Source organism: Miniopterus natalensis, chromosome 3, assembly GCF_054644295.1.
Source record: "Miniopterus natalensis isolate mMinNat1 chromosome 3, mMinNat1.hap1, whole genome shotgun sequence".
In the NCBI taxonomy this organism is placed as follows: Eukaryota; Metazoa; Chordata; class Mammalia; order Chiroptera; family Miniopteridae; genus Miniopterus; species Miniopterus natalensis.
In genome coordinates, this window is record NC_142083.1 from 59644503 (window position 1) to 59669411 (window position 24909).

A 24909-nucleotide genomic window follows, 5' to 3' on the forward strand; every position below is an offset into this window, starting at 1 on the left:
TTTCTTACTGATTTGTAATTATGTTCATACACATACATATACACACATGCACATATCAACCCTATTTAGCCTCAAGTGTTTCTTTTCTTAGTTCTTACTGCTTGATAGACAGACTTAACATTTTTATGTAGTCAAATTGATTAATTTGTTTTCTTGATATTTACATTGCCTGTAAAATTTAAAAGGTATTTTCTAATCTAGAGATCAAATAAATAGTACTCTTTTCCCTAGTTTCATTTTTCACCATTCAGTTTTTAAAATCCTGAAATTACCATATCCCCCTCCTCTCTGCTCCCTGGAGTTTAAGGATTATTTTAGCATATATTGTTTTCTTTTATATATTTACTGTCACATTACAGCACTTACTGTATTAGCCCCTGTTCTAAGTACTTTACAAATAGTAACTGATAATCCTCACAACAATCCTGTGAAGTAGGTACAATGACTCTTCACCTTTTATTGATGAGGACACTCACTGGTCTTTCGGGGTCACCCGGCTGGGGCGTGCCGCGATGGTATGCTGTTCAGTGCAGCCTGTCCAGCCCTACAGTCCAGCCTGTCCATTCCCTTTCATGCTGTGCTGCTTCCCGAAGATTTAAATAGGCCATCCCTTTTACTGATTTGAAGTGCCATCTTTATTGTATTTAGAGATGCGCTGATTTCTGGACTTTCTGACCTCTTTCATGGACTTTTCTGTTTGTAATTGTTGGAGCTTTATGAAGTTTCATTAACTGACAGTTTAAATGTCTCCTTGTCTTTCTTTATTGAAAAATTATTTTAATGAGTGAGCACTTAATTTTCCCAAAGAACTTCAGAAGTAATTTTTAAAATTCTTTCTACCCTATTAAAAAAAGGATTTTGAGGGAAATTGACATAAACATTTAAAGGTAATTTGGGAAGAACTGGTTAGCCATTGGAATTTGCTTTTTAACCCCCCCCCCCCCCCCCCTTCCACCAGAGCACACTTAAAATGCTTATAAGATTGGCCAGGAAAGTGCCATAACTGAAGGCTATGGGCTTTGGGGGTGTTGGGATGAACCAAGAGTAGTTGCCCCACCCACAGTGGCTAGCCTCTCTTCCACTCCAGCCACATTGGCCACGGGAACCAGAGTGGTCAGGATAGTTCTCCAATTATTCAAGACAAACTGGAATTCCAAAATGTTACTTAAAATATCTTGACTTTTTAAATTGAAATGTTAGCAGCAATTTAGATTCTCTTCTCTCCTCTCTCTCTCACTCTCTCACACACACGCTTACACACACACAGTGAAACAGAATCCTTCGTTTAAATAGAGCTACCTACTAGTTTGCAAACTTTTATATTAAGAACTGTTCTATAAAGCCCTGTGGAACTAGTGTTTGTTTTATAGGTAATTCTTTGACTGAGTTTTAAGATTAAAAAATTTTTTTGTCTGTCTAGGTCTTACATTACTCCTTGAGTACATATTTTCTTAAATGAGAATTTTATAGAGATTTTAGTGCAAGTGTTCAGATTGTAAGATTTTATCACATCTGTAGTTTTCTTTTCATTACTTTTGGGAAGCTGAATTTTTTCTTCGTCTTGATTAGACTGGCTAAAGCTTTTTTTTTGTTGTTGGTTTTTGTACCCCTTCTCTCCCCCAAAGAACTATTTATATGTTACTGGTTTTTACTCGACTTTTCTGCTTTTATCTTTCACTAATTCCTTCTACCTGCTTTTACTAAAGCTAAATGGGCCAGTTCACTTATTTTAATAAGGACTATGTCTCTGTTTGTCTCTGTTTGTGTGTTTGCCTTTTAGCACTGCTCTAACTAGCTTTTACATTTTTATGTTATTTTATTATTATTATATATTTTTCTTAAATGTTTTATAACTGTATTTATTGTTTTCTCCTTGATTTGAGTATGTTAGGAGAATAATTTTTAATTTCCAAGTGCAATTTCCCCCCCAGTTATACTTTAGATTTAAAAGCTAGTTTTCGTGTCTTATGGTCAGAGAGTATGGACTGTACAATTTTTATTCATTTTATTTGGATTTGACTGATCTGTGCTGCCCTTTCTATCTTAAGGACAGCCTAGAGTGGTAGTTCAAATGGCTGGGCACTGGAGCCAGGCTGCATGGGTTTAAATCTGGCAAACTCCCATCTACTGTGTGACTTTGGGGAAGTTAACCTCTCTGTACCTCATTTTTTTAATTTGTCAAGTGGGGGTAATACTGGGACGTATTTAATTTATTTTTTTATGAGGATTGAATGAGTGCAAATAATGTGTTTAGCACAATGTCTGGAGTATTTTAAATCATTAATAGACATTAGCAACTCTTATTATTTTAACGTTTATTTGCCACTTTGGACACCAAATATTGTTTTTAGTTCTGAAGTCACACTGAGGGTCTTTATCTTTTAATAGCAGAATTTAACTATACAATTTATATTTCCTTTCTTAAAATGTTTCCTTAGTAAAGTTTTAGTGAAGATCACCTTCCCCTTTGCTCAGATATTTTTAGGGTTTAAAAAGTATTATCCGTAAAATTCTTTTTTTGCTTTGTTTTTCCCCCCATGCAATTATACTTAGCTCTTTAATCTAACTAAAGTATATTAGATAGTAAAGAGTGAGTTTTCTCATTGTTGATATGCAGGCTTCCAAGAAGCGGTCATTTAATAATAATAATAATAGCATTCCACACTGTTTTTATGCCTACATTATCCATAAAATTCTAAATTTTCACCAGGTATGTAGATATAAAAAACTTATTAAATATTCCATCAACCAATTCAAACATTTCTCCAGCTTACAATTCTGTTCTTATTAATTACCACTTTTATTTCATTTGTTTTAGAATTCGGTTGTCTGGTATTGATCTCTGGCCTCTTTTTTGCACATATATATACATTTTAAATTAGTGATATTCACTGCTTCTAGGAGTTTTCTCCCAGAGGATCCCTCCCTACCCTCAGATTCACTTCTCTGTGGTATGGATCCTGTTCTTTTTCTGGCTTTTAAAAGCTTAGTTTTAACTATGTTTTTTTTTTACCCTTTATTTCTGTGTTCTTGCTGTTGCTATTTGTAAGTTCAAGTATATTCCCCCTTTTTATTTATCCTTGAGCAATAACAGATGTATCCACACTTGGAATTTGTTCCAAAACAGAAAATGTAACTCTCCCATAATCCCTTCCTTCTCTAATGAAATACTTTGTTTCCTTGCCATGGGTATTAGTTAATTGGCTAGCCAACATCCATTTCACCAGATTTCCTTTTGGGAAACGGTGTCTCACAGAAATCACATCCTCCATCTTCCTGCCCAGATCAGATGGGCCAGCTATGGCCTGAGCTCAGTTAATCAATATATTATTTTTCCAGGGTTTTGAATCTTTAGAGAGTGGAGCGAGGGTGGACAGATGGAAAGAAGGGAAACAGACATGGAGGGAAGGTTGCAGGTCATCCCTCACAGCACCAGTGCCTTTGCAAGAGTCTTCCTGTCCTGTGGCTTGGTCCCTGTGTTCCCCATAGCACATGATCTCTTGTTTTCTTCCAGCCTTTTGTTAAGTGTGGACTTTTAGCCTGTCCTCAGTACTCTGTGTTTAGGACAGTCTCCCATACGTTCCCCCTCCAGCATTAGCTAGTGTTGCTTGCAAACAAGAAACTTACCTGATAGGTTATTCCTCAGATCCTTTGTTGGAAAGCTGGGTTCTGGAAGATGAGTGTTATGGACCCAGCATCCAGGAAGGATGCCCGGTTATGAATAGGACTGACTGATGGGAAGAGAGGAGTTGGGGCTGTGGGAAGATTGGTTGATCCATGAGGCACCCGCGGCTGGCTCTTTGTCAGATGAGGCACCCGCGGCTGGCTTTCTGCATCTAACTTTCTCTTGTGTGGCTTGTAAGCTAGGTAGGAGCCTCGGCCTGTCTGAAGGTGCTGCCTCACTGACAGTAGGAAAGAGTCTGCCACCTCAGAAGGAAACGGGGCTTGCTGCTTGCTGCTTTTGGTTAAGGTGAGGCCATGCCAGGCTCTGTCCCTGTGTAGCCACATTAGGGCGCTGACCTCTGCAGCAGTTAGGGCCTGGGACTGAAGAGGCTCCTGCAAGGTGGGGCTCACCAAACACCCTGAGGATGAAGGATGGGGACTGTGATTAGTGTCTGTCCCAAGATCCAGCTTTGCGTCAGCCCTTGGCCCTCTAGATTAGGGACTGTTACCAGAATCTCTTAGACTCTTCTCTCCTTCCTACTTGGGACTCCATGCTGATTTTTCATGCAGGAGGGTTGTAGGTCAGGATTTGTTGAATTCTTTTAGTTTTACCTGCATAGTATCTGTCACAAATACTGCTGATTTTGTGGCATAAGGATGGTCCCTTTCTCCTTATTCTACCTGGACACAAGTTTCTCTTTTTTATATATTCTGTTGGCCATTTTACTTACATTGGGCCATATGAAATTGCTGATATTTGACAACTTTTGATGTAAAAAATGGCAATTTTATGTGATTCAACCCAATATTAAGGGTAGAAGACAGTAAGATGTTGGGGGTAGGAATGCAAATTAGATCTAGTGCTTAATCCATTGTTTTAGTCAAACTCCTTTTGAGAGCTTTTGTTTTGACCATGGGAAATATTCTGAACTATAGGCCTGATCCTTAATGATATTTTGCTTGAAGAAAAAAATTGTTTTATAGCCACATTATGGCCAGTGATTTTTGTTTCTTGTCAGGCTTTGCTAAAGCTCCCTTTCTTCTAGCTATAACCACTCACATTTATTCATTTATTACATTTATTTATAAAAGTAGGGTAATAGCATTTTTTCTCTACTTACTTAAATATTCTTAGTGTTTCTTGCCTAAATGTATGTTTTGGGGAACAACTTAATAGCTACATAGGTTTGTTCCCATTATTTAAAATTCTGGGTTTGTGCTAAGTGGCATTACAGATAGCATTTTTTTGACTGCTAGTGTAATGCTCATGCAGTGGCTTGTTTTTCCTCAGATGAGTCTATGGATTAAATGTCTGTACTTAAATTTGTGAGCTAACTGTTGCAGAGCTGAGCCTGCTAATTCCTGCAGGGTTCCATGTGTGCTTCCCTTATCCCTGAAGAACACTGACTGATTGTGGGAACTTAACAGAAACATACCTCAGATGACCTCGTAATCTGTTCCAGCAATGACTTGTTTGATTCTCCGCCCTGTGGCAGAGTAGTTGGCTCTATAAGCTTTTAAAAATTAAAATCTCGTTAACTAAAGGGAGATCTCTGCAAACATCTAGCCTTTCCATTGTTTTGTGATTCAAACTAATGTAACCAATGGTAGTGATGGCGCCTACCTGTAACACATATCCAGTGGATTTAAAAGAAACTTCCTCTTGTTAAATAAATAGGCACATTTTCTGTCTATGCTTGTTTTATTTTGAAAATGACTATGTTAACATCCTTTTTACTTCTTAGGCTTCCTATTTGAATATTTTTTTGGCTAAATGCAGTTAAATACTGCACGATGTTTATAAAAAATACATCAAAATGTGTGCCCTGACTCAGTCAGGCAGCTGAGACATTAGCCTTCACGCTTCCTTTGACTAGCACCCAGTGTATTACATATTCATTTTTTCTCTCTGGGCTCTGAGGCGTTGAAGTAGTTTTTACGTCACACCTGCTCCTGCTATTGAGACCACTGTTCAGTGGAGAAGCCCTGTGAGTTGTTAGAACCTAGAACAGTTTGTGTGTTGGCCAGAGCCTTGACCAGCTTCTCTGTGTGGCCCTTTTGGCATGGAATAGGCTCGAAATATGTACTGGTAGGAAAGGTACCGTCAATTACTACAGATATTATGTATTCACCACATGGCTGGGTTTCATTGCTTCTCCAAGAATGCCAAGTCTTTCTCTAATCTTTCTACTATCCTCTCACATCTTTTTTCCTGTGTGTATATTTAAGTGAACCCTCTACCCTATTCTCTTAGCTATCTTTGTTTGCATATTGAAATGAAAGAAATGTTTGAGGTTACTATCTTAATAATACAAGTCTAAACTTATTGATGTGCTTTTTGAGCTTCACTAAAAAAATGTGCCTCTGAAGTTTCTGTTTATTGGAATATTGAGATAGGGAAGTCAAGTTTCTATATTTGATGGCCAGAGATTAAATCCTAAATCTGTCCTGACATCTCAGGCTTCCACATACTGGCCATAAAGCATGAGAAGTAGGGGTCTGGCCCACGGCCTCTAAAGTGTGGCTGAATCAGGCAATCACCAGAAAGATAAGAAAAAAGTAACGAGAGGCTCAATCCCACTGACTGTAAGAGCAGGACAAACTAGTCTTGGATTTAGTTGTGTTATCGAAGAAATGCAGTTTTTAGAAATTTACAGCTTTTTAAATTATAAGTTCTTGATTTGGGCCTGTGAGAATCTGAGGTTTGACTGGACATTTGGTTTTCTTTAGACACTATAATGAGCCATTCTATTCTCCATGCAAAATTATATTAGTTGGTGATTCCCATGACAATACAGATTTAATTAACATTTAAAAATTTTATACCAGGAATTATTCTTCGGTTCATTTTTAGAAGTTGTGTCCATTATGCACTCATCACTGGCTGTATAGTCGTGCGTATGTTTGAATAAATCAGATGTTGTGTTCATGTGTGACTTTTCTTAAAGGCTTTGGAGGAAAACACTCTCTCCTATGCCTCTGGTCTGCTTCATGCTTCAGCTAAATTTGACTTGGTAGTTGGCTGTTAGCAGCAGGTATCCAGTGATGTGTATCCTTATTAAAGCTGCTTTTCTTTCTGAAATTTTACACCATTTTCTAAAACATCTTGTTGCAAACTGACAAGTCTGTGGCTTTTAAGATGTTTGCTTAAATTCTTGACTTTCATCCCTCCTCAGGTACTTTGTCAAATTTTTAATAGTTTGTTTTCCTTCTCAGAGGAAGGTATCTTCTTATGACAATTCAGTTTTTCTAGGACTGGAGATCTAGTTACCCTGTATGGTATCACAGCAAAGGAGTATTCAATGGACAGATAATGATAACGTTAGAGCTTTTCACGCAATAATGAAAAATAAACTATGTAGCCTACATTTTAACTGAATCTGGAGGGACGTGCTTTATGTTTTCTGTATTCCCAGAAGCATGTGCTATTTACTAGCTTCACCCTTATCATTGTTACTTCTCTGTAGCTTGTATGATTAACTTACCAGTGTCAGTAGGACTAAAATAAATACTGATTTTTCAATATAGGGATATTGAAACAAATACCATGCTTAAAATAACAGCCCTCCAATAAGCACTCACCAAGGCTATGCTCTGAATTAAGCACTTTGCAGGTTGCTTTGCAAGATTGAGAAATAAATCAGATATGGCTCCTCTTATCAGGCTTCTTTGAGGTTGTGTGGAAGATTATATCCTTATGAAAAGGAATTTCCAAAGTGACCTGCAGGGCTTTACCTGGGGTGGAGGGGTCACTTAAGACACTTTAGGATATTTTATCACCAGAGCCCTAAAGTTGAAATTCAGTCACTATTTTAAAAAAATGTTTTAACAATTAGTATAATAAATACAGTTATATTTAAAGGCTGTCCATAATGTTTATACTGATTTTAATTTTTTATTTGAACTTTCATATATATTAATTTAAATTATTACATTATTTTCTTTTTAGTTTACTAGGAAATGGTCAGTTGGAAATTGTGACAGGTGGCTGGGTTATGCCTGATGAAGCTGCTGCACATTATTTTGCCATAATTGACCAACTAATTGAAGGACATCAATGGCTGGAAAAGAATTTAGGTATGTATTGATGTCTTTCCCCTTCATTTGGACTACTTTGGGCAATTAATTTGGGGGATTGTGAGATGAGGCTCTATTTTATTATTTTAAATAGCTAATTTTCCAGTACTGACTATTTTTGAATAATTTATCCTTTAATTTTTGATGTTTCTTTGATCATAAACTGAGTTATATAGATATAATCTTTTAGGGACATGTACCTTGTTTAATCTATTTTATCTATTTTTTTTACCTATTATTTTTATTAATTACAATAATTTTTTTCTAAAAGTACTCCATTGGGATTTTAATTATATATTACTTAACACACTTGGTCATAAGAGGCAAAAACCTTATTTCCTAGCTTAAGGAAATAAAAAAAAGAAAGGTATTCATTTGTCATTGAGAATTCCAGATATATGGTAGCTTCAGGTGAGGTTAGATCCAGGGGACTCAAAGTATGTTTCTGGGCACCTGGCACTGTCTCTTTGGCTCTGTTCATTTTTGCATGGCTTTCATCCTCTCCTCATTCCCACCACGTGGTAAGAAGGCCATAGGAAATTAGGGCTCATCTTCCCACTCTAACAACCAGGAGGAGGAGTTTTTCCCTAATACCTTACCTAATTAGCCCAATTTAAGACATGTGCTTATTTTTGAGCCAGTTACTGTGGCCAAAGGTATAAGACTGAAATCACTAAGGCCTAGTCAGTTTGGTGGAAATGGTCTCCGGGGAAGAGGGGTTTGTGGGTCAGCCTCACCTGAACCATGTGAATGGGTGGGTCTGCATGGGGAAGGAAGGGCGCTGTTATTACAAGAAGTGGGGAAGAGGATGTTTCACTGATAAAATCAGATGTTCACTGTGACTCACAAGGACATGGGACTAACAGAAACTTTGCCATACCTAATATTTGCATTCTGCTACACAGTATGTAATTCTTTTTAAATATTTCATCTCTCAGTACAATTTTATAATTTCTGTATGGTAAGTAAACATGCTTTTATGGAAGTTATTTCTAGATGTTTTGTTATTTAAATTTTTTTCTATGTAAAGATAAAATCCCCATTAATTTTTTCTTTGCTTTTTATTTTGGAATAATTTCAAACTTAAAGAGAAGTTGTAAGAATACGATAAAGAACTCCCATAAACCCCTTAACATGTTCACCAATTATTAACATTTCTGCATATCTGCTTTCTTTTTCTCTTTCCACATTGTTGTTGTGATTGTTGTTATTATTAGAATAAGTTGCAGATACCATGCCTGTGCAGAAAAGAGATAATAACATAGTAGGTCTGAAACTGCTGTCCTTAGAAAGGTCTTGCCTACAAGGCTGGCGCTTGGCTAATGTTTGGGGGCTTGGATTTCCTAAATGCTAACAGTGGCTTGCTGTGTTTAAATTGTTTGTAAAACAGTGTAGTTCATGCTAAATACTTGTTTTTCTTCTGGAGGTCTTGAATCTCAGTATGTACTAGGCAGAGGGTGCCTACGTGGCCAGCCCCGATGAAAACCTTGGACACTGAGTCTCTCAGGAACTTCTTTGGTTGACAGTGTTTCATGTGCTGTCACATTTGGTGGTGGAGGAATTAAACGTGTCATGTGTGCCTCCACAGGGACAGGGTGCTTAGAAGCTTGTGCCCGGTTTCCTTTGGACTGCGCCCTTGCCTTTTCCTTTAGCTGAATTTGCTTTGTATTTGTTCACAGTAATAAAGTGTAGCTGTGAGGACAGCTATATGCTGAGTCCTGTAGATTGTCTTAAATCACTGACTGGGAAGTGGCCTCGGACACCCCTACATAGTGCCACCTTTCCAAGCCAAGAGTATTATAAGCTAAGAATATTCATTTTTTAAATCTCAGTTTTTGTGGATTTTTTCTTTGTTTAGGTTTTATTGACATACAGTTTACGTGCAGTGCAACATATAAATCTTAACTGTAGAGTTTCAGTTTTAACAAATGTATGTACCTGTTTAACCCACATCTTCACCACTCCAGAAAGTTCCTCCTTCTCCTCAACTCTTCCTGCAGCCAACTGCTCTCTGATTTCTATCACTGTAGATTATTTTTGCCTATTTAAGAACTTCATATATATGGACTCTTTTGGATCTGGCTTCTTGTGCTCAGCATACATTTTTTTCTTATAAATGTATTGTTTCATATATAAAATGCACCCATTTAAAATGTACAGTTCAGTAGTTTTTAGTATATTCACAGAGTTGTGCAACCATTACCACCATCTATTTTTAGGACTTTTTCAACATCTCAGAAATGAAACCTCTTACTCTTTAATAGTCCCCCCTTCCCTGTCTCAGGCTTTCCCTTTCCCGCCTCAGGCCCAGACAACTACTAATCTCCTTTAAAATGTTTGGATTTGACTATTCTGGACATTTCACATAAATGGAATCATACATTATGGCCTTTCTGACTGCCTTCTTCCCCTTGGCATTGTGTTTTCAAGGTTCATCCACTCTGTAGCATGGATCGTGCTGCATTCCTTTTCGTAGCTGAGTAATATTCTGTTGCTTGAATACACTACATTTGTTTATATATTCTTCAGTTGATGAACATTTTGATTGTTGCCCTTTTTGACTACTATGAATAATGCCACTATTATATATTTGGGTAAAGTTTTTGTGAGGATATATGTTTTCACTTCTTTTGGGTATATACCTAAGTGGAATTGCTGGGTCATATGGTCACTATAGTTAGCATTTTTGAAGAGCTGCCTAGTTGTTTTTCAAAATGGCTGCACCATTTTACATTCCCACCAGTAATATATGAGGGCTCTAATTTCTCCATATCTTCAACAACATTGGTTATTGTCTTCTCTTTTATTTTAGACTTATTAATGTGTGTGAAATGGTATTTTATTATGGCTTTGATTTGCATTTCCTTAAAATGATGTTAAGCATCTTTTCATATGTATGTTGGCTATTTGTATATCTTCTTCAGAGAAATGTCAATTCAAATAATTTGCTTATTTTTGAAATTGTTTTTTTTTTCTTCTTTTTATTGTTGATTTGGAAGAGTTCTTTATATATTCTTGATACAAGTTCCTTGTAGGATAATGATTTGCAAATATTTTTTTCCATTTGTGGGTTGTCATTTCAGTTTCTTGAAGGTGTCCTTTGATGAACAAAAGTTTTAATTTTGATGAAATCTAGTTTATCTATTTTTGCTTGTCACCTATGTTGTTTTTTTAAATATGTTTTTATTGATTTCAGAGAGAGGAAGGGGAAGGGGGTGGGGAGAGGGAAACATCAATGATGAGAGAGAATCATCTGTTGGCTGCCTCCTGCACGTCCTCCACCGGGGATTGAGCCCACAACCTGGGTATGTCCCCTCTGACCAGGAATCAAACTGTGACTGCCTGGTCCATAGGTTGGCGCTCAACCACTGAGCCAACACTGGCCTGATGTCACTTATGTTTTTGATGTCCTATTTAAGAAACCATTTTCTAACCATTTTCTAATAGGTCATGAAGATTTATTCCTGTGTGTAGTTTTCTAGGAGTTTTATGGTTTTAGCTTAGCTCTTACATTTAGATAATGAACACATTTGAGAATATGGAGTTTCTTCTTGTAGCTTTGGCTGCATCTTGTAAATTAGTGTACTCAGTTTTGTTTTCTAAACAGTTTAGAACAACGTTATTTTGGAGACTTTATTTTTACATTTGGTTATGGGATGCTTTTATGAGTTTTAGTAAACAGATTGGACCATTATAAACTTTCTTAAGTTTGAATTTTAAAGATTTTTCTTCTGCCCAAAATACCCATTTTTGTTACTGTTCTCTGACCGCTCTTAAGCTTTAACATTAAATGTACTCTAAATAATCCAATTTTATTAGTTATATTATTTATATTATTCATATTCTAATTTTAAGTGTGTTAGATTTGCCAAAAACTGAGTCGTATGTTTATTGTTTTAAATGATTTTATGTAATTTTTCCTAACAGTTTTTACTTCTACATATTTTGGTAATCTTAATTTTGCATAATGGTGCAAAATGTTTTCTGTGACCTTTCTTGGTTTTATTGGCTAGTAAAATTTTCCATTTTTCTTATACTGTACTTTTCCTTAATTTTGCCCCTTTTTATTTTTTAAATTTTTAAATTTTTAATTTTTTTTGTTATCTTTTTATTTTATTTTATTATTTTATTTTATTAAAAAAAAAAATCCTTTTTAGAAAAATAGTTGCTTACACCAAGAAAAACCCTTGTGGGACACTGGGTTGTAGATGTCTTCCTAGCTCAAACCTCCTTTCATATCAGAGTTTATTTATTTATTTATTTTAAATCCTTACCTGAGGATCTTTCTTCCATTGCTTTTCAGAGAGAGTACAAGGGAGGGAGGGAGATAGAGAGAGAAAAACATCAGCTTGAGAAGGACACATCCACTGGTTGCCCCCTGCATGGGCCCTCACCAGGGCTGCAAATCAAACCTGCAACCCAGGTATATGCCCTTGATTGGGTGTCAAACCCTCAACTCTTTCGTGTGTGGGCCGATGGTCTAACCACTGAGAAACACTGACCAGAGCTCTTTGACCATTTCTTTTATTTGTGGCACAAGAATATGTTCCAGGCTTACCTTGTACTTTGCAGCCTCAGCCCTGGACTAAGAAGTGAAATAACCATTTCTTAAAGGTTATTTTTAATAGAGTATGGTATTTAGAGATCCAGACCTGGAGCTACAGTGTGCTTATTGGTACTGAGGTGTTAACTACATCTAGGCCCTTGTAGTGCACTGAGCTAGCATGTGTGTGTGTATGTGTGTGCGCGTGCACACGTGTTCAAGCATTTGTATTTAAAACCCTAGGTTAGTACTAATATTTCCTCGTTTAATTCAGTATCATAGGGTATATTCCAGTCTCCCACATTTACATGTTTATGATTCCTTTTCTTAGCAGTGAAAATTCTGGTTTCCTTGTCCTAATTTGTTTAATCTTTGAATACATGAAAGGTGTTTCAGAATTGTTAAACCCATATGGACACACACAGTTACTAAGCAGAGTTCAAGATTTCCTTACAGTTTTTAGAATTACATATGTGAAATGCACGAGTCTCATGTGGTCAGTTTTTTAAGTTCTGACACATACTCTTGGTCCTCTGAAAGTTCTGACTTTTCCTTCTCAGTCTCCTTTGCTGATTTCCCATCTCGGTGTTCATCTTCAATATTGTTTTACAGAGGTCTTCCCACTGCTGTCTTTTCTGTTACTCTGTGTTATGCCTAGTTGCATGTTAGTGTCTGCAACCAGAGTCAGAACTAAGATTAATTCATTTTTGTAATCCTAGGGCCTGTCATAGTCTTAGGTATATGGAAGGTGCTAAACAGGTATTCGAATAAAAAGAAATATACACACTAATATTACTTATATATAGATTGTATGTAGAAGAAGCCTTCTTTGAGAATCCTGAATAAGTAAAAGATCAGATTTGTGTAATGCCAGATGAATAACCTTTATTTCATCAATTCTAATCTTTGCATTTATTTATTTTTTATATTTTATCCTCTGAAATTGAGATATATCTTTAATTGATGGCTCTTAATATTGGTGGGAGTCAGGTGTGAAAAATTCCATTGACATCTTTTAGGTAGAGAGAAAGCACCAGCATCAAAAATAGAGAACAGACTGACTGTTTACAGAGGGGAGGGTGGTTGGGAAACTGAGTGATAAAGGTGAAGGGATTAAGAAGTACAAATTGGTAGTTACAGAGATGTAAATTATAGCATGAAGAATATAGTCAATAATATCATAATAACTATGTACGGGGCCAGGTGGGTTCTTGAAATATTGGAGGGACCACTCTGTAAAGTACATGATTGTTTAACCACTATAATGTACATCTGAAATTGATACAGAATAATATTGAATGTAAACTGTAATTGAAAAAATTTAAAAATGAAAAAAAAAGCCCTTAAGATTTAATGAAATATAGTACACTTATTTGATCAGTTCTGCCACTGTATAATAAAATGATTTGGAGAAGTTGTAAGGTATAAAAGACAGCCTAAAAATTCCTTGATGTTGGGATTTGGGAGTACAAGTTGAAATGAGTTAGTGTACTTGTCTTTATTACATAACAGCAAATTGCTGGGTTATCCAGCTTCACAAAGACAGGACTGTGAGATCCTAGAGTGAGGACTTGATTCTGTTTATTTCTCTAGCTCCACTGAATGGCAGTAGTTTTCTAATATCTTTAAGATGACAGAGTGCTTATTTCAGTTCCAAATGATTCCCTTCCAGTGCGATTCCCCTGCCTGGGAGGACGCGGCAGTGTCAGAATCCTCCCTTCAGAGAGACCTGTTTGTTGGGAATGCACCTGAAGGGTAATGCTGGGCAGTTCCTTTGTCTTAAAACCGAGGAGACCATAGAACTCTGGTTCTGAATGTGTTGTGACTTCTTTTTATTTCATTTGTTAATTTAAAAAAATTAAAGCTTATTTTTGTTTTCAACAGGAGTGAAACCTCGGTCTGGTTGGGCTATTGATCCTTTTGGACATTCACCAACAATGGCTTATCTTCTAAAACGTGCTGGATTTTCTCATATGCTCATCCAGAGAGTTCATTATGCCGTTAAGAAGCATTTTTCATTGCATAAAACGCTGGAGTTTTTTTGGAGACAGAATTGGGGTATGTAGGGTTTGATGAAAGTTGAAGATTACTTCACCTAGATGTTATTTCACAAGGGTTATGAACTGATGCTATTACGGGTTTTATTCAGAGTGTCAGTCTTGAAAATCAGGTTGCCTGAAGATACACATTCTTATTTTTCCAATGTATTTGTGTCAAAATTCTTTTAAGTCGTTGTGGAGATATTTATCTATAGAACATTGTGGGTTCTTTTTTATGCATAAAGGAAATAAATAAATAGAAGGAATTAGTCTTTTACAAATAAGGCTTTCACTCTATTTTAAAGAGCACCTGTCTTTGTCACAAAATTGAACATGCATTAGAACTAATATCAAGTCATTTATCTTGTATTCAGCTAGTGTACCTTCTCTCTGTCTTGTCTCTGCATTGAGTAAGAATTGCCTTTTAAAGCCTTAATCCTGTCTTAGAACGGCTCTCATGTTACCTATATTGCTTGTTCTCTTACTATGATTTGTGGGCACTCAGGTGTTCCAAGGACATACTTCTGCAGCTCTTTGTTGGGTGAGACGAGACAAGATTCAGGTCTCTTGGGAGGTCTTTGCCTTTCCCATCCCCATTTGAAATTCAGTACACCTTATTTTTAAGTTTATTTTTATTTATTGAGTGTTTATGAGGGCTCATGCATTATGTTATGTGCCTTATATTAACTCTCTTATTAGATCTTGAATATAATTCTTTAAATTAGGGTCTTTTATTATCCCTTTTGTATAGTGAAGAAATAGAGGCTTAGTGATGTGAGGCCGTTTGCCCAAAGTCACACAGGTAGTAGGTATAGAGTCAAGATTGAATCAGTTCTGAAACCTAGGCTCCTAACCCTCGGCATCCACTGCCTTCCCACTACAGAGTTCTCAGTCAGATTCCATATGAAAAAAGAATTTAGCTGCTAAAACAATGTTCAGAAATTACTGCATTACATCATACTTGCTTTCCTATGTAATCTAGATCCCCCTCTTAATGTTTCAGAAAAATCATTTGTAAATCTAGATAGTAACTTTCTTATATGTACTGCTGTGTTTCAATAAGGAAAGAAATTAACTATACAGTTTTTTATTTTGGAAAATTAAATCTGTAGAGAAAACAAGAACTTGTAGGGGGTTTGATCAAATGCAAAGGAACATATTAATTTCTTTTAAAAGGATTGTTAATTTGAAGGAGCCCTACTTAAACTATTGCATACATCCCAATTGCCCATAAATATTATTCAACAGGAAATTACTGAGCACTTTTATGTAGTTAATACTGTGCTTGGATGAAATACAGAAAACATCCTTGCCTATAAGGAAATTAGAGTGTCATTTGATAAATGACAGACACCACCAAATGCAGCAGATAAACTAAAATGTGTAAATGGGCTGCTAAATAGTATGATGTGAGAAGAAAGAGCTGGATGAGTATGCTCTTGATTATGGGAGAAAGGAGAAGGAAGTTCCATCAGTTCTGAGACTTGTGACAACCTCTGTGCAGATATTAAGTGTTAGTGACCAGCGTCCATGGTGTCGCACGATGTGGTTCAGTGAAACAACTGACGGCACAGAATTACACAGATTATAATAGCTTTAAAATTTGGAAAAGAATTAGCAATTATTTAAGCTAAATGGAGTGTGAGATAAAACTGAGTATTTTAGGACTTATCTGGTAGATTTGAGTATGCTGCTGTAAAGTCATGTTTTGGGATTAAGTTGAGCTTCTTTGTGTGTTCTGGTTCTTAAACATTGTTTCCCTTTTTAAAATGTAAATATTGCTTTCTTTTGTCTTTTCTTTTGTCTGTCTTTATTATAAAAGCAACGCATATCCATTTCTGAAAATTGGAAATCCATACATAAATAAAGGGGGAGGGCTAGTTACCCATCAGGATCATACAAAGATGACCACTTTTAACTACTAGGTAAGCCTTCCAGCCTCACTGGGCGGTTGGCTTCTAAACTCAAAGGGCAGTTACATTAACACCTTGCAGGCATTAACATTTTAATTATAAACAGTTCTGCATCAGGAGTCAGTGCTCGTTTTCCATATCATTTTTGTTTGCTTACTTTGACTTTGAAAATTACTTCTTTTCCTATGCTCCCTTCTTGGTGAAAGGTCCCACTGGCTCTTTGTTGGTGGGCATTGGGGTGACTCCATGAACTCTCCTTGTGCTTTCTTCTTACTGCAGGAAGCCGATAGGAATTTGCCTAGTATTGTCACAAGGCCCCACTTCCTTTGTTCTTTCTGTTCCCCCTTTTACTTCCTTCCTCTTTTCTCACCCAGCCTCTGCAGCTAATGGTCTTTCTCAGTGTATCCTATTGCCTGAGGTGGGAACAGATGTGGCAGGAGCTGGCAGCCACGGATGGGTTTGTCCGTAATTTTGGATGAGCTGGTTATACGTTTTGCTTCTCAGTTTGTATCATCCAGGTCAGCTGATGCTGGTTCATGACAGGGCTCTTCTGTTTCTGCTAAGTTCAGATATAAGACGTAGATAAAGACTGAGGTGTGAGTTTCTTTAGGCTGGTGGTCGTTCAGTACTGCTGGGGTATATGTACTAGTAGTTAAAGGGGTTGTTGATTTAGGGCAGAGCTTGCGTTATGTAAGTATAAAGTACTGGCATTTTGAACAGTTTTGGGAAAACAAAGTTTATAAATGCACGTTTGTCTGTTGACTTTTTATTTTAGATCTGGGATCTGTCACAGATATTTTTTGCCACATGATGCCCTTCTACAGTTATGACATCCCTCACACTTGTGGACCTGATCCTAAAATATGCTGCCAGTTTGATTTTAATCGGCTTCCTGGAGGCAGATATGGTTGTCCCTGGGGACTTGCCCCAGAAGCAATATATCTTGGAAATATCAAAAACAGGTATGAAAATATGCATTTTGTAAGACAGCATCTTGAACAAGAAAGCATCATTTGCTTGTTGCTGAAGGTTTGAATAAATGGGCTTTAGTAGCCAACATTATCCTCGTTCAAGGTAGTCATTCAAACCAAATCTAAAGCAACTCAAAATGCCAGAACATTGATGATGCCTGTTTTGTGTTCCGACTTAATGGGAAGTGAACAATAGTAGATCAATATACAACGGATAACCTATAATGAACTGTTATTACCATCTCCTTTGCCCTCATTATAAAAGCCTTCTACTGTGTTTGATTGATTTCATATACTTTTGTTGATAATAAAACTTCTGGTCCCTATTGTATAAATTGGTAAGAAAAGCAACCCAACTTCAAAAACACGTTTATTGAAGTGGAACACATAAAGAACATAATTATTTGTTCCCTTAATAACAATTTCAATAATAGCAAATGCTGCCCAGCCCTGATGGATATAAATCTTTGCATCTTTGTGATGTTTTTGAATTACTGAAAACTTTAATTGGAAATATTTATACTTAAAAATATTTAAATAAAAAATCAAAGGAATGAACATATTTTAAAGAAAATTGTGCTAATGATGCAATTATTAAACCAAGTTCCCTATAGTTCTTATTTTGGTGCTTTTAAAATTTAATTTCTCCACTTAAAAATTAGTGGCATATAATGCATTAAAATAAAACACTATGTTATAATCCACTCAACTGCTAGAAAAATAGTACAGCATTTTAAATAAAGTAAGATCTTTGCGCTGTGCTCTGTAAAATGTGTTTATTTTTAAAATTGCATTTTGAATAATGTGTGTGAGGAGGAAGGTAGGATTGGGTCTCTTTGCCTTGAGCAAGTCCCATGGTCATAAAGAAATTATTCCAGTGTGAACCTCTCTCTGTGGCAGACACAAAAGTCCTTTAGCATGGCAGCCTCCTTCAAGCCATGGATCCTTTCCATCAAAATCTGACTTTCATAGTTGTTTTGAAAAACTATCCAAGATTAGGGATTAACCTTTTTTCATTTTCTTGGTTCCTACAGCAGTGAAAGTTATTGAAGAACACTGAACAGCCTGCTTTCAGGGGTTAGGCTGATTAGGCATAAGAAAATAGTCCAGCATATGATGAGGAAGGGGGCATGGGGTGCGCAGGGGTGGCTTGCTGTTTGTCACTGAATCAGGTATTTACACTAATCCTCTCAGCTCGGGTGGTCAGGGATAGGGAACTGCTTGAAGGGTATAGTCAAATGCTTTTTCAGTTGGAGAGTCCCAGTGCACCCATAGGTATGGTGAGCCCCCCTCTTTTTCTTTTTTCAGTGCTGCTGAGAGTACCCGAGAGACATGTTGGGTAATTCTTTTGCTGTGTCATCTAACCCTTCAGGAACACACCTTGTGCTCATTCAGTTCTAGTGATTCTGAAGGTGGTTTCCAGGCACTTGGATGCATGCAGATGAATGAATATATGTAATAAGATTAAAAAAAATTCTTATAAGTCTTGAAATAACCCTGTTCATTATTTCACATCCAAATATTACCTTCGTTTTTACTTTGTGATTAAGGGAGATCAAACACAGACATTCCCCCTTAGTGTGGCACTTGACTTTTTAATACCCTAAAGAAAATGAAATTTAACTATAATATACAGGTGACACATTTGATACGTTTAGTTCAGCTGGTTCCTCTACTTTGAAAATAAATACCATTCTTCGTATCAGATGATTTGATATTTCAGGAATTTTTTTTTTCTTGGTTCTAGTTAAGTTGACATTTCTTACCTGGTAGAATAAGAGCAAATTGCAGCCACGCATTTTCAAATGTGATGTTGGTCAATTCATTTGTCATTAGTTTACCATATATTTAGTGAGTACCCACCATCTGCCAGGTGGTATAGGTTGGTCCCTTGGCTTTTCTAGTGTTGACTCTTTCTGAGGAGAAGCTTTAAAGTTAGTATAGTTGCAGAGTGGAAGAGGCACACATTAATGTTTCTGATTCCTTTCCTTTTATGTGTTTTATACATGTACATCTGAGGTAGTAAACCTTGGAATGCATTAAAATGATCACATATCCTTTTTTATGCTGGTTGCCTGAGAGATCTATTTCCTTTATTTTCTTATTTCTTTTGTTCTTATTTATCTTTCTATGTGATTCATCTCATACGTATTTTTTTAATCGTAAGTAATCTAAAATTGTTTTTGGTAAATTTGGAATATTAGTAAATTACTATTAAAAATTAAGTATTCTAACTAATGCTAATCTCACAAAACTAAGCATTGTTTTATATATGAACATTACAGTTGTATTTTACCCAATCATTAAAATTTTGCTTATAATTTAATACTTGTAAAGCAATATGAGGAACTATCAATGTAAAGAGATCATATGGTATTTTCAATTTAGTTAAATGCTTTTTCATAATTTCTATAAAATGCCTCTTTCCGTCATTGATGTTCTTTGAGTTTCTTTCATAAGTTTTTATATTATGAATTTGAATTTACTTCTGGATAACCCTCAAAGTGAAAGTTAAAGTACTGGGTAAAAAACGTATTTGTCATTTATTATTAATTTCTTGAGCTTTGCTATTATAAACATAGAGAACTACCTACTCTAATTCATCTGTCATTTTCATAAGCCCTTTCTCTTAGTTTGTATCCTCAGACTTCCTCAAATGGTGCCCAATTCAGCATTTTCCAAAGGGTTATCTGCAGAATACTAGAATATGAAATATAAAACATAGCAGTAAGTTGTGTTTAGCTGACCTTTTGAGTCATGGGCTAGAGCCCAGGGAGGTAGAAACCAAAACTGCTCACTCAAATCTTAAGCTTTATCTATTGTTCAGTATTGAGAAGGACAGCATAAAAAATACTCAGATCATTGATGGCAGTTGTTAAGTGAATTGATTTTCTTCCTTTAGAAAGGAAATATGCCTCTATAATTGGTTTCATTCAAAATATACTTTTTTATGTTTAATCAGGCAGTTTTAGGTTAACTAGAGAAAGGGATATTAAGTCAAAGCAAACTCAAAGTTCATATAGATGAGGAACCCTTATTGTCTTCCTGGACTACATTATTTTATTATTTTAAAAAAATACATGGTTTTATTGATTTTTTTTTTTTTTTAGAGAAAGGGTAAGGGAGAGAGAGAAACATCAATTGTTTGCCTCCCATATGCACCCCAACTAGGGACCGAACCTGCAACCTGGGCATGTGCCCTGACCGGGAATCGAACTGACAACTTTTCAGTGCATGGAAGGACACTCAACCAACTGAGCCACACCAGCCAGGGCGAGGACTACATTATTTTAGAACACGGGCTATCTGGGATCCAGTCTCTTTGGCTGGCCTTTAGGAGGGCATTGATGCCCCAGTAATTATATGCCAATATAATTATGTGATTTTATTTAAACTCCAAGGATAATCCTTTGGGAAACTATAGGTCTTTACATCTCATAAGAATTTATGGCACAGCCGGGCGTGGCTCAGCGGTTGAGCATTGACCTAGGATCCAGGCAATTGGGTTCGATTCCTGGTCAGGGCACATGCCCAGGTTGCGGGCTGCAGCCGATCAATGACTCTCTTGTCATTGATGTTTCTATCTCTCTCTCTCCCTTTCCTTTCTTCTCTCTGAAATAAATAAAGATATATTAAAAAAAAAAAAAAATTTATGAATATTTTACATGGATAATGAAAATTAGTATGATAGTTTAAAAAAATCTGCCTCATAAATCATACTACCCTAGGATATAGGTAAAATAGACAGTTTTTAAAAAATATAATACATTTTTTAATGAGTTGCCCCATTGTTCCTTTCTTAAAACTATTCATATTTTCCCTTTTTTCTTTTGTAGGGCTGAGTTGCTTCTGGACCAGTACCGAAAGAAGTCAAAACTTTTCCGCACTACAGTTCTCCTGGCCCCACTGGGAGATGATTTCCGCTATTGTGAACGCAGGGAGTGGGATTATCAGTTCAAGAATTATCAAATGCTTTTTGATTATATGAATTCTCAACCTCATTATAATATTAAGGTAATGAGAAAATATTTAATTATGATACTGTATTTGAAGTTGAGCCTTCATTATTTTATTTTTAAAAATATATCTTTATTGATTTCAGAGAGAGGAAGGGAGAGGGAGAGAAAGAGATAGAAACATCAAAGATGAGAGAGTCATTGATCGGCTGCCTCCTGCACACCTCCCACTGGGGATCGAGCCTACAACCCCGGGCATGTGCCCTGACCAGGAATTGAACCGCGATCCCCTGAATCATAGGTCAATGCTCAACCACTTGAGCCATGCCTGGCCAGGTGACCCTTCATTATTAAATGAAGCTAAAAGACAATAGCCTTAGTTTCTTTATCCCGCATCCCAGTGTCTTAGAATATGTAATCTTATGTAAAAGTGTAATTCATAAGGAGGAAAATTACCTGATACTCTAGTTCCATTTCCAAAATTTTCCACTTCCTACCACTCCATGAAGACTAGAGGGCCATACTTTTATGTGGTTGAAAACATGTACCTACTAAGTTGTGATGTTCATTTTTCAATGATGTTCTATTTTTCTACCAGCACTGACAGTTTATTGCTTCTCTCTGACAATTGCATCCTTGTGATTTAGTGGTGTGACTGGCAGATGCAAGTGAACAGGTTATGAATTTTGCAAACAAATGTCTTGTGTCCAGAGAATACATTAGCATTTTTCTTAGATGATAAGACTTCTAAAATTAATTATTTGTCTGTAGTTCTTGCCTCCCCCCCTCCCCCCCCCGTGGAAAATTTAAAGTATTCTCTAAAGTTTTGAGAATAATACAAACACCCCCCCCACCACCACCACCACTGCCCTGCAATCCATGGTTTAGCTACAATTTCATCAACTCAAAGTCACTTTCGTTTCACCTGTGCCCAGTGTCATCTCACCCCTCTCTCTAGGATTATTTTGGAGCAAATTTCAGATGTCATATAGTTTCATCAGGAACCATTTCAATATATGTCTCTAAATGATAATGACTCTGTTTAAAAATATAATCATAATACCATTATCACATCTAAAAAAAATTAGCAATTCAATAATAGATTCAAATTTTCCTGATCTCATAAAAGCATTTTTTAACAGATGCTTTGTGTGAGTCAAGATTCTAACTAGAGTCAGATAATAGACCCTTTATGAGAAAATAAATTATCCAACATGTTTACTATATTCACATACTAACCTTTCAAGACAATAGAAAACCTATGAAAATACTGTAGAAGGGAAGCAATATTACTGTGTAGGAAATGAGAAAGCTGGTAATGGACCACATTTTATGTAGTGATAATTCTAGTTTATTAAGTAAACTTAAATTGTATCAAATAGATAAATAAACGTAAATAAAATACCAAGTTTATTCAAGATATCTATAGTGGAATTTCTACCAGATTATGAACTCTGAATATCAGGGCTCTGTTTAAATCATCTCTGTAATATTCTCAAAGATGAAGTTCATACACGAATATTTGACTTGAGGAACATGTATGTAGGTGGATATCTCACTTCTAAATACATCTTCCTGAGGAATGGTTTTGAGGTTCATAAAAGGATCTACTGCTGACTCTGAAGAATTAAATCCTGATTTTAGTACTTTACCTATTTCCTCCTTTGTTTGCATACTAGAGCAATTTTTAAAAATAATTTTTAAGACTGAAATATCACATACATAGGAGAAGTGCACAAACCATAAGCGTGCAGGTAATTTTTTCAAGTTTAAAAAACCCCTATGTAACTACCACCCAGATCAAGAGGTAGAACATTTGTAGCACCCTGGAAGAGTCTCAAGAAATCTCCAAAACATAACCAATTTCTGCAAAAATAACCATATTTTTACTTCTGTCACCATAATTAGTGTTGCCTCTCTTTAAATTTTATGAAAAGTGAATTGTAAGCATGTGTTATTTGCATCTGACTTTTTTTACTCCACATTGTTTGTAAGATCCCATGATGTTGCATGTAGCAGTAGTTCATTCGTTCTTAATGCTGTATAATATCTCTGTCCATTTGATAACTATACTACAATATAGCCATCCTATTGTTAATGGACATTTGGGTTGTTTGCTTTGAACATTTTGTGCATGTTTTAGTACACATGTGTATGAATTTATGTGGGTATAATATGGGATAGAATTTTTGGTTATTAAATATATACATGTTTAACTTTAGTAGATATTGCCAAACAATATTCCAAAATAGATGCACTAGTTGTTGAATTGTATGATAGTTCGAGTTGCTCCACTTCCTTACTCAGACTTTGTATTGTCAGGATTTATTTTTCATTTTTTCCTTTGTGGTAGATGTGATGTTTTATTTTGTATTTCCCTGATAGTTAATGAGGTTGAGCCTCTTCTCTTACTTTATTGTCACTTGAGCACCTTCTTTTATAAAATGCCTATTTAAGATTTTGATGATTTTATTTTCCCCTTAAATTGGGTTGTCTGTCTATTTCTAACCATTTATTTATTTTGGATTGAATCTTTTTTTCAGATAAAAGTTATGCAAATATTATCTCCCCCTGTGTAGTCTTAATTTGTGGTGTCTTTTGGTGAAGAAAAATTCTTAATTTTAATTAATATAACAGTATTTTCCTTTATGGGCAGTGTTTATGTTCTGTTTAAGAAATTTTTGTTTATCCCATGGTCATAAAAATGCATTTCTTATGAAGATGTCCTCTAGAGCCTTATTGTTTTAACTTCCACATTTGGAATTGATTGTTGTGAACCGTATGAGGGTAGGGGTCAAGATACACACGTATGGATATCCAGCATTATTTATTGAAAAACCTATAGTTTGCCTATTGCACTGCAGCAGCATCTTTGCCATTAATGATGAGTCAGACTATATTCATATGGATCTGTGTCTAAACTCTATTCAATTTTGTCTATTTGACTAATCTCATACTGTCTGATTACTATAGCTTTATAATAGATCTTATTATCTGGTAGGGTAAGTCTTCTAATTTTGTTCTCCTTCTCAAGATTGCATTGGTTATCCTTAGTTTTTTGTAGTTTTATGTAGGCATAGGATCAACTTTTAAATTTCTATAAAAAAAAGAGTTGACACTTTGATTAGGATTACATTCAATCTGTGGATCAGTTTGAGTACAATCACTTCCTTACAAATCCATGAACATAGTATGTTTTGTGTATAAAAAATGATTGATTTCTGAGTTTTAACCTTGTATCTAGTAACCTTGATGCATTTTCTTTCCAGATTTTTTGTCCCTCAAGTCCTGGTGGCTACTTTGACTGCCCTTCAGTATCTTTGAACAAAAATCTTTTTTTTTCAGTATAGTTTATCTAGCTATATTCTCAGTGAGATATTAAAGATCCTTTGTCTCAGCTGAAAACTTACAGTTATTATTATTTTCTTTTAATGAAAGGAAAAATAGGAGTAATTGAATAGCTAAAAAGTTGACATTGTATTAGGAGAGCCAATTTGCTATTGATCATCACTTATTTAACAATTTATGTAATTTTTCCCATATGATATCCTGATATAGGAGTAAAGATTAAGGTTATGTTTAAGATTTAATTGTCACTTTTTAATGTAAAAACCACTTAAATTTTTTTTGGTTATATTTTTAGGTGTCCCAAATATTTACTTTATTTGAGCGACCAAGAGACTGTATAGAAAAACTTTCTGTAAATATTTTCTTTTGAAACTACTCTAGCATAGATAGAGGATTATA

The 24909-nt window shown here is 35.7% G+C and overlaps 1 protein-coding gene across 2 annotated transcripts in view; it reads left to right on the plus strand.

The window, feature by feature from the left end:
• MAN2A1 (mannosidase alpha class 2A member 1) overlaps positions 1–24909 on the plus strand; it is a 144109-nt gene that overhangs the window by 38031 nt on the left and 81169 nt on the right. For both annotated transcript variants that reach the window (XM_087815483.1, XM_087815484.1), the window contains exons 5-8: positions 7613–7740; positions 14168–14341; positions 17011–17197; positions 21043–21220. In XM_087815483.1, coding sequence (XP_087671609.1) covers positions 7613–7740; positions 14168–14341; positions 17011–17197; positions 21043–21220 — 667 coding nt within the window. The remainder of the gene's footprint in view (positions 1–7612; positions 7741–14167; positions 14342–17010; positions 17198–21042; positions 21221–24909) is intronic.